Here is a 12,526-nt window from a genome sequence, read left to right on the forward strand (position 1 = left end):
AACTAGCTTGGTTTTACTAGCTTCTAAAAAAAAACATTCTTCAGAATATAATACCATAGATCTAACCATTACATCTGTGTATTTAATCTCAAACATTTAAAAATTAAAGAATGATAATTTATAGTAAAGATTCAAGCCAATCTCTAGATATCTATGGCATAATTTTCCGCCAGAACTACAAAGAGCCAATCTCACTCAACATTGTTAAAAAAATTTAGTCTAGCAGAGAAAGGAAACAAGAGAGGAAACATGGTATGAGGTAGCTAATAAGGTCTCAGAATCCAGAGTATACCTCCAACGGGGCCAAAAGCTTCGCCAGGTCCATTTCACATTTGTCATCTTGATACCTAACCAGGGGCCTGGAATTGTACAGAGCCTGATCTCTTATCTTCTCGATTTCGGATAGTTTTGTAATAGGGTTTGTCTCATCGAAAGTTATCTGTAATTCGGTGCTTGTCTGAGAATAATACTCAGAGTAACATTGCTGGCTTTTCTCTTTCTCAGGTGGACCCCCTGATGGCCAGAACTGGACTTCCTTTGGTATTTGTTCAACAACCCGATGTTGCCATTTTTCTTCTGACTGCTGTGGGTCTTGATTCCACCTCAACAGAGGAGACCTGGCCATTGGGTGAAGCTGCCCTGTGTTCCTAGAGGGCAGGTCTCCAGAGCGCGGACACTCATTTACTGCCATCTCAAACTCTGGTTTGAAGGTACAGTCTTTGGTCGGGTTCTTTTTTTGGATTTCACTCTGGAGCAAAACTAATTGATGTTCATGTTCCTTTATCTGTTGATCCATCTTTTGCTTTAGGCATTCAACTTCACGTTTCTGGGCTACCAGCTCATCTTCAAGTTTCCGACATTTCTGGTAATGATTTGCTTCCACATTCTGTCCTTGCTGCATTTGCTCACGGTATTGCTGAAGCTGTCTTTCAAGTTCTCGGATATTTGTCTCACAGAGCTTGGCATTCTCTTGAGCTCTGCAGTTTTCTCGCTGAAGAGACACGAAGTCAAGCTTGATGCCTGAAATGTCATTTTCAGTGATAACTTTAGAGTCCATTAACTTTTCCATCTTTTTCCGAAACTCCTCTGCTGAGCGTTTGAACTTGTCAGATTCCTCCTGAAACAGAACCATCTTTCTGTGGGTCATCTGCTCCTCTATGGTCTTTAAGTACAGTTCATCTTGTACTTTTTTCAACTTGTTATTTAACTCTTGCACCTGAGCTTGCTGTAGCTGTACCCTCTGCTCCCCTAGTCGCTTCTCCTCTTTGGAAGCATTCAGCTCTGCGCTCAGATTTCTAACTTCTTTCTCAGTGTTCTGGATGATAATGTTCTGCTGGTCACACTTTTGCTTAAATTCACTTACTAAATTTTGACTTTTGGCCAGGTCTTCCTCCAGGCATTTAATTTTTCTATGGAAATCCTGTTCTGTTTTTGTCTGTTTATGCAAGTGTTCATTTGTGTTGCGTAGCTGATCTTTAAAACCATCTGCCTGAATTTTCAGGGCTTCACATCTTTGTTGAATAGCTTGTTTCTCTAAAACCACATTTGCCGATTCTGTCTGAATTCTCTGCATCATTAACTTGGTTTCATTATTCTGCCTAGTAAGCTCATCTACTTTTTGTTTTAGCATTTCTGCACAGTCATTACTTTTCTTCAATTCTTCATTAAGCTTCTGGATTTTATCATTATTTTCTTTCTCAGCTTTAATATTTTGAAGCAACTGTGCATGGCTTTTCTCAAATTGCTCTTTTAGATGCTCTGATTTTCTCTGGCAGAACCGTATTCTTTCATTAGAGGATTCTTTCTCAGCCTGGAAAGAATTAACTTGTGAATTTAAGTGCTGAATATTCCTCTCAGCTATAGCATGGGTCTTAGTGATCCTGTCGACTTCTCTTTGCAGTTTCCCTTTTTCCTGCTGAAGAGATTCTAATTCTACTTCATAATTGTGCTTTATTTTCCTAAGGTCATTAGCTTCTTTCATGACTTCTTCAGCTTTATCTGTGGTTTGGTTCAGCTGTCTCCCCAGTTCTCTGAGCTGCTGGGAATACCCTTCCTCCACCTGATCCTTCCTTTCCAGCTCTAACTTCAGGCACCGCAGTGTATTATTTGTTTCTTCTAGTTTTTCTTTTAGCAAACGAGCCTTTTCCTCAGATGAGGTTTTTTCAAGCTGAAGGGCATTAAGTTCATACTTCAGTTCTCTCATGTCTTTCTCAGCCTTCCTATTGGCGACCGTTAGCTCGTCTACCTGCTGTTTGAGTTCTTCTGTCTTTTGTCTGTCCTGCTCTTCCTGAAGACCTGCTACTCCTCTGTATGAGGTAGGCTGTGGAACCACACAGGCTGGCAATGGCTTTTCTCTACATGAAAGCTGAATGTCCGCTATTCTTCTTCTTGCTTCCAATTCAATCTTCTGCTTTTCTTTCAACCGGTCCTCTGCTATCTGTTTTTGAAATGTCAGGTCTTTTTCCATATGCTTTATCAGCTTTAAGAGCTCCTCCTCGTTGTCTCTCTTTCTTTTTAATTCCTCCATTAACTTATTTTTTTGTTGCTCCAAGTCATTGAGACTGGAATCTTTTCTTTTAAGATGATCTTCCAGGGTTCTTCTTGTAAAGGTGTTCTCCTCTAACTGGTTCTGGAAACTCAGGAGGTTTTCTTCTACCGCTGCTCTTTTGGCCTCGGCCTCCAGCGTGAGCTTTCTTACCCGCTCCAGCTCCCGTTCTGCAGCCTCCTTCTCCCTCACGATGGCTTCTAGCTCCCTGCGGTACTGCTTGGCTTCGCTCTCAGCCCTGATTTTCTGCAGAGCAATGTCTTCTACGTTTCTCTGTTGCTTTCTCAATTCATTTTCCGCAGCCTCCTTGACCTTGGGAAGTTCTTCCTCTACGCGGGACTTTTGTTTCTTCAGTTCTGCTACCATTTTCTCCAGTTCACTTATTTTCCCCGTAAGTTTGCTATTCTCAATCATTGTTGCCTTCTGACGCTGAAGCAGATCTGAATATGCCCCATGTTCAGAAGTCTCCTTACACCTTTTAATCTACAAGAGACGTTTACAAGTGTCAAACCTGTTCTATTAAATTTATCTTAACAAATCTGAAGTGATGCTCATAAAAGTGCTTATAAGAACAAGTGAAACCAAAGGCAGGACAAGCACTATCACCTCCACCATCACCACTGCCACCACCACCTTCCTCAGAGCATAAGCTTCAGAAAGTCAGCAATGGGACAAGACAAAAAAACCCTTTGTGTCAGGTTTGCTAAACCGAATAATCGTTTGTGTGTGTGTGTGTCTCAGGAATAATTTTGTTTTAAAAATTAGCTAGCTCAAGATTTTATAGTAAGAAAGGAGGGACCTTATAAAACATACAGCATGCCCCCAATCTTGTATACATGAGGAAACCGAGGTGCAGAGAGGTCAAACAGTTTTGAAAACTCACACAGTGGGTAAGCGACAAAGTGGGAAATAAAACTCACAGTAGCACCCTTTCTGCTTTCACACACAACTCAGTCTGACAAGCTAAAAGCATAAAGGAACTGAATGACACTTAAAAATTTATTTTTCAATACCTAGCCCAATGAAAATTTAAAATAATATTTATCTCTCTCTCTAAGATAAATAAATAAATCTTTTAAAAAGGTGGGAGGGGGCATCTGGGTGACACAGTTGGTTAAGTGTCCAACTCTTGGTTTCAGCTCAGGTCATGATCTCAGGGTGGTGGGATCAACCCCCAGTGTTGGGATCCATGCTGAGCGGGGAGTATGCTGGAGATTCTTACTCCCTCGCCCTCTGGTTTTCCCACTCATGTTCTCTTTATCTATAAAATAAATAAATCTTTTAAAAAATATATGAAAATAAAATATTTACATCTCCCTATTTTATGATTAAAGAAACAAAACACAGAATTTTGATACTACTTTGAAGAGTCAAATCAAGAAATAACACAAGGAAGAAAGAAAATTATATAAAAACACATAATTTCTAAAGTTGAATTCCTTATTTGTTTCTACTTGCCATATTATGACAATTATAATAATCAGCTGCTAATGCAAAGACAGCTATAGTCTCTGGGGGCTTTACAAAAGATGTGCTTCATATACTCACAGATTTTGTTGTTGTCGTTAATGACATGCCTCATATGAATCCACCTTGACAAGTACCTTTAGATACTTCATAAATATAAAGATATTTGTTAAGTATAAATGTTTTTAAAAATACACTTAGGGAGTCAACTCCAACATACAGAATAAAATATAAGAAAACTTTTTTTCAATTGATAGAAGAATCAATCTCAGCTGGGAGGAGTACATTCTGTACTGACTATAGGACTGCATGATCAGGGCTAATATAGAATTCCAATTTAATCTCTCTTTATTAATACCATAAGACTATTAGATTCATATCACCAACTCAAAATCCTCATAATTAGAAACCATTTAAATAGAGCAGAGAAATATCCTAGATAGCAGATTTTTTTTTCATTGAGAGGCTTTGGTAAATTTCAAGAATTTAATTTACATTATAGACACTATATCATAATTTGCTTCTTCTAATTTTTTGATCCCCAATAATTTTGATAAGAATTTCTGTTGTTTCCTTTGCTAACCCAATTTTCATAATAAGAATTCATATAAAAACATACTTTGAAGCACAACCTGCTATAATTAGTGCTCTATTTTATTTTGTTATCAGGGTCAACTCCTGGTGACATTGAAGCATTTTATCTGCTTAAATATTACATTTTCAATATTTTTTGAGATAATTTCTCACTGGGTCTTCCTCAGTTGTTTATCAAAACTCCTTTAAAACTTAGTTGTCACTAAAAGATTTTGAGCCCTCTCTTTTCTCTGTCATGTGCTGAGGTTAGAAAAATGAAAATTCTCTCAGAAAAAAAATCTTTGTTATTAAACCCTCAGTACCTTAATTACAGTCATTTTAGTAACTATTAATAATCTCACATTGTCTAGATAATTCTGAATTTCTTGGCAAATACTACAGAAATTACTAGAAGAAATTTAATCCTATTTGATTTGCTTTCTCTTAGTGCTCAAATTTATTCATAAAAATAAATTCCTCAAGTTTTCTTTAAAGGAAAACATCCTGTCCTTTAATCTCATCAACTAACATTTGATGTACTTTTCTCTCAACATAGATTAGAAAATCTCTTTATCTAACATCCATTACAGATACTCTAAAATTTCTCTATTTTGGTTTCCTCTTCTGAAATTAACTTGTAACCCTCTTTGTTTTTATGTTTATTATAAAAAATTCTGCTCTCAGACCCAGATTTCCAATGTAAGTCTTCACAGATTCAGTTTCAGAAATATCACTCTTGAGTCTGAAAACTGAGCTATATATCTTTTTTATGAGACAATCCATTAATATGATATTTTAGTGTCAATTTTTAATCAGCAAATCTTTTTTTATCTACTTTAAGTTACAGTCTCTTCATGGTCTTCTGTAAACTATAATGTTATGACTTCCTAATTGAGTATGAATCTTTTATGTTTCAAAAGATGATGAGCATAATCTGTACATCTATCAGGCTTTTTAAAAAATCTCTTGGTTCTGTCAACTTCAATTATACTTCATCACATAAACTGAGCAAAATGGCTCATATATGTGTAATCAGATATATACTATAGGAAAGGGAAAGGACTGATATTTAACTAAATATACAATCTGAAAGATCTACATATCATTTTCAGTGGGATCATATCTCTCAAAAACTGAAAATGTAAAAAAAAATTATAGATGTTCTTGTAGAGATGAGATGTATACCAACTATTGGAATGGTTACAGATATTCTGGTTTTCCTTTCTAAGCATATAGGAATCTAGTTGTAAAGACTTGCAATTAGCTATGTTAGTGATTTAGTTGCAGAAATCTATTAACTCTGAACAGACTAAAATAGTTTGCAAAAGTAGAAAATAAGAAAGTAACATCTATTAGACATCCACTACCATTTCAGTTCTTTCATTATACGAAGTTACACTAAGTAAGTATAATCATCTTCAGAAGTTCAACAGTCTAATTTAAATGGCTAATGCCTCACAATTTACTTATTTTATCATTCTACTATTTTTGTCTGTTCTGAGGGTAGGAATAGAAAGCATATCAAGATAATAGAGCATAGTATAATCCCTTCAAAATTAGATACAATAGCCTTGTGACAATATATTTTCATAAGTAACTCCTTACTCTATTTCTGAATATATTTTTTAAATGTAGAATCAAAGCAGAGAAATCCTCCAAATTAGAATGGTACTGAAATAGTCTTTTACTATATACCGTATCTTTTGGGGAACAATAAAAACAAAACAAAAAACTCCACAATCCTTAAAAAGTAGTATCATTTTTGTAGAAAAACTTGCTTCTTCTAAACTAATGGCTTTTATGTTTTAAATCCTTAAAGATGTAAATTATTTTAAAATGTATAAAATACACTTTAAGTAGTATTTCTGTAGACATCTTAACAGTAGTAACTATACTTCAAAGAAGTATATTTCTCAAATTTGAGAAAACTGAAAAAAATTCTGCCAAGCTGCCAACATTTCATAGAGCCATTTAAGACATTAACTCTAATAATATTAGCATCTTAGAGTGAAAATAAATGCTTTCCTGTTGGAGAGAATCAAAAACAAACCAAAAAATCGCAGGCCTCTACTCTTTTTCATTGTAACCATCTAATTAAATAATTTATCAACCATGTAAATTTGTCATGAAAACTTTTTTTGTTTTCCCAAACATATCGTAGTTGCTTTTTAGTTGGCTGTTCAGAGTTAGTGGTTACCTCCTCTTCTTCCAGCCTCTTTAATGAATCACCAGCAAATTTAATATATTGCGTCATGAGTGTCACCAGAGCAGTGTATCGGGTCCTTAGGTCCATGAACTGCAAAAAATGAAATAAACAATAAAAGCATAATCTCCAGTTGCTCTAAATGAGTTTAATGAACACTGACTAACAGTTATAACATTAACTAGCCTTTGTGATGGTAAAATACACAATTGCCCAATAATTGTAAGTAGGTAGGGATAGGCTTATTACTGTTGTGCAAAACATACTAAATGACAATTCTTCTCTAAATTTAATTGCAAAGTGTATTTGTTATTCTCTGCAATTAATAATTAATCTTGAATAAAGCTTTTCCAAGAATTTCTGTTGTTGTTTTTACAACCCTTAGGAAAAGCACTGTTTAGGTAGAGAGTTTCTTTTTTGGAATGAGGGAAAAAGTTCTGGAAATGGACAGTAGTCAGCATTTGCACAACAGTGTGAATGTACTGAGCGCCAATGAATTGGACACTTAAAAATGGTTAAAATGGCATGTTTTCTATTATGTGTATACAAATACAAATACATAATTTCTATTATGTGTATACAACTATAATTTCTATGTGTATACAAATATATAAATACAATTTTTAAAGTATTGTTTCTCTCTTTTAGATCGCCTCACTTCTCTCTTGTACTTTTACTACCTCTTGAATAATGAGATCTGCTGAGCTCTGCATTCTTCGGCGTTTCACAGGAGATTTTTGCTGTGAATCTACCATGGCCCGGTAGGTCATTGTTTGTAATTCATAGTCCTGTACAAGAGTTATAAGATTCAATTAATTAAAGCAAAACATTAATGCTCCATTCTACAGTGACTCAATGCACAGAAATTGAACCTAGCTTCTTTCACTGAATAACATTTAAAAATTACTGCAAAACTACATTTTTAGGAATCTATCTAATCCTGGGATGTTTCCAAGGTGGTAATAAAAATTGGAAACATTTGGGTGGTCATAAAAGTTTCCCAAGTCTCTTTAGAAGCTCATGGAATCATTTAGTTATAATATGCTAGTTATATTCAGCTTTCCTTTCCCCTGGCTAGGCAACAGAACTGTAGATCTGGATGGCTAAATAGGCCCAGACATTGGCAACTTCAACCATGGGAACTGTCTCCTAAGAAAGTCACATTCTTTCAGGGAATATTCTAGCAATGTTAAAGAAGAGAGAGAAAAAACAAACACAAGCATGCACAAATCAATAAGAAACCAATTTCAGAGCTATACATCTATTCTGGTGTGTGTATGTATGCTGTTGTGCACGTGTGTGAGAGAGGATGAATGAAGCAGAGGCTGACATGTGACTCACATGTCCAACAGAGAATTATTAGCTAAGTGTCACAAATTAAGAGTCTCTGTTTTCACTATTTAACAGAGTGAAGTGATTTGCAGAGACTCTTTCTTAAAGTATATTGTTGAATCATATAGCTGAAAATTAAATTTGATGCAAGTAACTGTATCTTCTTACCTTCACTGTAGTTGAGTACTGTTCCGCATATTTTTGACACTCATCCATTTTGCTCTGTTTCATTTCTATTTCGGACACCAGCATCTACAAACACATAGAGTTTAGAAGGAAAAGAACAAGGAACTCTATACTATTCAACCAAGATGATCAGGAACTAAGAAATAACCATATCTTTTAATAATAAAGCTTCTTAGCCCTTTGCACTTAATATGTAATTAGGCAAATGACAAACTTCTACATTAAGCCACATAAATGACCCACTCAGGGAGGGCTTCCAAAACAGAAATCACTAAACTCTGCAGAAATCATCCAAAGATAGACTTGAAGGCCTTGAACCCACCTACTCCTGATCAAAGCAAAACTAGACACTACTGTCCTGCAAGACAGAATAAAAATCTTAAAGAATTTAATTCTCTGTCAAGTGTGGTATTTAATTTTCTACCACTAGCCATTTTTGGGATCCCAACTATTGCAGCAAGCAGAGTACTAATAAAGAGATTTCCATACTGATGATTAAATGACCATTAGAAATTTGAACACTGTCCCAGCATGCTCTTTTCTTATTCCTTATACTTTCGAAAATGACTTCCAAAAAATCAAAGTACATGATGTATGTAGGTTTGGATTACAGGATTTTAGTATTTATGATTTACTCCTTATCTTCCTCCAAATACTTGCTGACTTTTTCTTTTAATGAGGTAAAGAAAGATAATGGTCATGAATGACCAAATGCAGACAAAACCTTCATATAAGAAACTGTTTTTACATACCTTCTGCTGATTCAACTGTGTGGCTAGAGTTTTACTATTTTCAGGCTGATTTTCCTGAATCTTTCTCTGGGTAGTTTCAACTTGCTGGATCCAATCATCTAACGGGTGATAAGTATCTCTGTAGTACTTCAGTGATTTGCCAATGCCTTCTAAGTCCCGTAACCTAAGAGAATAAAAACAAAGTAGTCACTGTTTCCAACAGTATCCATTAAGACGGTGGAAGATACAGAGAGGAGAGATGAAATTACTGTACCACAGTGCACTATGTACAACAATAGGGGTGTGTGTAAAGATTTCAAGGCTACAGCACCTTGAGGACTATCTCCAAGGGCACACCATACTGGCATAGGTCGAATATAGATATTTTGGTCCTGGAGTTGTACAACTTAGTGATACTGTTTACTCCGGGTTCAAGCCTAACTGACTAAAGCTAAAAATCAGGGAAACTGGAAACGTAATCATAATTGTTATCAATCGGTATGTCTGAAGGACCCAAAGTTTGCATAAATGGCAGTTTACTTCTGAAATAATGATAAAGTAGTTCAAAAGACAGTTCAATGTGGACTCAAGAAAGTACTTCCTAGAACTGTGATTAAATAAAAATACCTCAGTTCCTGTGATTTTAAAACCACTATATTAAACCCATATAACATGTATTTTACAGAGATTCAATAATATATATTTGAATAGAATTTTAATTCTCAAGAATGGTACTATGCTATACAGGCATTTTATATGCATTTATATAAACATTAAAATGAATGAGAAAGGACACTATTCCATTTCTTTTAAGATGAGTCCTAAAAACATTCCATTTCCTTTCACTTTTTTATTTTAGTCACTGGGTGAATGATCTCAACTGTCTTATATCCTCAATTAAAATGAACACCGAGTCATTTCAATTGCTTTACACTTCTTAGGTCTAGTACAGATTCCTTCATACAGCCCCCTCAAACACATGGTAAGAACACGTTCTTACTAAATCTTGGTTATTTGAATATTGTAAGTTAGTAATAATTTCCTTTAGAAAAGGCAAGTAGATTTACTATACAGATGTCAGAGTATATCAACAGTTTTAACAACATAGAGTTGAAAAATATTTATTTTGAAGTTAATTGTCTTGCTGATTCCACCATATCAGAAAGAAATAAAATCAGGTGGAGCTCTTGCAATTAACAAAATTAACTATATATGGAAGGTAACTATATGAAATTAACTGTATATGGAAGTTTTTTTTTAGAAACCTAGAAGTTTAGATTTTACCTAGAATACAGGATAAAAATTAAATCTGTGCTGAAACTGAACAAAAAAGGATACTAACCTGTTGTCAATCTGAACATGAATATTTTGCCACCTTTCAACCAACTGATCTGCTTTTTCCTTGTGCCAGTCAAAATCAAGGTCCCGTTCTTTATATGTTTTAAACATTTCATCACTGATGGCTTTAGCTTTCTGCAACTCATCCTCTAATGCATGGAACACCTCTCTCTTTTCATCTACTTCAGATCTCCATTGCTAAAATGCATTAATTGGTGAAAGTTATAAAAATTGTCAACCACCCACTATGTAAACACATTATTTACCTAACTTTACAATTTATTTACAAATGACTGATATAAAATCAGATCAAGAAAAGACTACATTTCATATATAAAAATGATATATTAGGCTGAACCATATGGAATTGTCAATCTCTGATGGCACTTTGACCTAAAAAGAACCCCAATTTTATAAAGTTCAAGCTAATAGAATTTGCACATCAATAAAAAAAATATATTCCATGAGTAAGTTTGCTACTTCTGTAAGTCTTTCGAACTGCCTATTTCTTAAACATCTACTAATCTCGTTTAAAAATGAATACATGCATTAAAAAAATTAATGAGATAATTTTTCACAACTACTTTGCAATGATTTCATACTCAATACTTTACATACAGAAATATCAATACAGATGAGTACAGTTACCAGTCTTTTTCCTTTCCTGAATTAACTCCTCTACTTACTTCCCTGATGTCTTAAAATAACTACCTCTTTCAGCAAGAGAATCTATTAGAAATAATTTAATTTTTTGCTTCAATTGCTTTTGCTGACCCAAATTAATTATAAAAAGCTATTATTGCAAAAAGACACAAATTTCAAATGAGAAGAACTCTCCTCAAATGAAAAATGACTTATTTACACTAAGGTACGGTTATGTAGAGATATGAAATGAAATTAATATAAATGTATTCAAATTAAGATATTTACTAGTTGATATTTGAAGATCTAGGTACTAGAGAAATTTTTAGAGTGTGATCTTAGCAAATAGCCATAAATGAGGTGCATTACCTTTAAAGTACTTATTAGATTCTCAATGTTATTCTTGTCAGCTATAACTGCTTCTTCTTCACACAGTTTAGTTTCATAGAGTTTAACAAGAGCTTCTGCTGCTTGTGTGTTTTTTAACACCAAATTAACAGTTTTCAGTCTAAAAAAGAGAATGCAACAATAGCCTCTTATTAGTAAACATTTATTTTCCAATAATGCAGTCCTGAAGAACCATTTATGATGCAAGATATAGCATGTTCTTCATCTTGGAATATGAAACACACTGACTACAAGATTAACATTCAGCTAACTCTCTTCTTAATGGAGGGCATGTGCTCCAATCCATGCCCTGCCCTGCAGATGGTATATTTTGTAAGAGATTCCAGGGTAAGGTGGTCTTCTTTCAAACCTTATTCAGAACAAGCTTGAGAGGAAAGTTCTATAAGCTACAACAGCTGAGGGACTAAACCCATAGGCAAAAATGTGGGAAAAGCATACACATGCCCTATTCCCTCAGGCATATTTCTTTTCAACAGAAAGCATAATAAATCCAGAGAAACATTTAATAGATATTATTAAGACAAAAAAGGGATTATTTACATTCATAAAAATGAATGTTTTTAAATGAACAGCATATATATATGTTTATATATATACACATAACTATGGGAGTTAAATGAAGCAAATTTATATTAAAACAGAGGTTACATACTTATCTATGTAAGTAGAAGACATAGAATAGACTTGGTTCATGTTCTGAATGACCACACCGAGCTCAGATCGTAAGGTGGGAACTGATGCAGAGGTTGCTGCTTGACTGAAAAATTCTTCACATTTATTCGTGATTGTTCCCAAATCATCTTTAAGTCGCTCCAGTTCTTTCTTTAGTTTCTATAGAAGAGAGAATAAACACGGGTATTAGGCTAGGACTCCACCTGGGGCATCTTTTCTAAAACAGCTTGAAAACACACAATTTACATTATAATCACTGACTTAAAAAACTACGTTATGTATTCTTTACTTTTTCTTTATCAAGGAAACTAAGCCTGGGCCTTCAAGTTTTATCATCAGTAATTCCTTTACTGCCCATCTCCTCGGGCACAAACATGTAACTTAGTGCTTCTGCATCCAGCAGCTGATCAATAAGCATTCACAACTGTC

General features: G+C 34.5%; 1 protein-coding gene and 1 long non-coding RNA gene across 31 annotated transcripts in view; one reads left to right on the forward strand and one right to left on the reverse strand.

Moving 5' to 3' along the window:
- LOC111098294 overlaps positions 1–7,604 on the forward strand; it is a 49,239-nt gene extending 41,635 nt beyond the window's left edge. For all 4 annotated transcript variants that reach the window (XR_005367874.1, XR_005367873.1, XR_005367876.1 and 1 more), the window contains 2 exons: positions 505–710; positions 7,437–7,604. This is a non-coding gene — a long non-coding RNA (uncharacterized LOC111098294). The remainder of the gene's footprint in view (positions 1–504; positions 711–7,436) is intronic.
- Positions 1–12,526, reverse strand: part of DST (dystonin) — a 480,589-nt gene that overhangs the window by 144,109 nt on the left and 323,954 nt on the right. For 26 of the 27 annotated variants that reach the window (XM_038554403.1, XM_038554389.1, XM_038554383.1 and 23 more), the window contains 7 exons: positions 12,078–12,256; positions 11,387–11,525; positions 10,380–10,573; positions 9,059–9,221; positions 8,289–8,372; positions 7,469–7,576; positions 6,783–6,881 (listed from right to left, as the gene is read on the reverse strand). In XM_038554403.1, the coding sequence (XP_038410331.1) occupies positions 6,783–6,881; positions 7,469–7,576; positions 8,289–8,372; positions 9,059–9,221; positions 10,380–10,573; positions 11,387–11,525; positions 12,078–12,256 (966 nt within the window). Of the gene's footprint in view, positions 1–292; positions 3,029–6,782; positions 6,882–7,468; positions 7,577–8,288; positions 8,373–9,058; positions 9,222–10,379; positions 10,574–11,386; positions 11,526–12,077; positions 12,257–12,526 lie in introns of all 27 variants that reach the window. The other variant, XM_038554402.1, reaches the window with a different exon arrangement.

This window comes from Canis lupus, chromosome 12 (assembly GCF_011100685.1).
Source record: "Canis lupus familiaris isolate Mischka breed German Shepherd chromosome 12, alternate assembly UU_Cfam_GSD_1.0, whole genome shotgun sequence".
In the NCBI taxonomy this organism is placed as follows: Eukaryota; Metazoa; Chordata; class Mammalia; order Carnivora; family Canidae; genus Canis; species Canis lupus.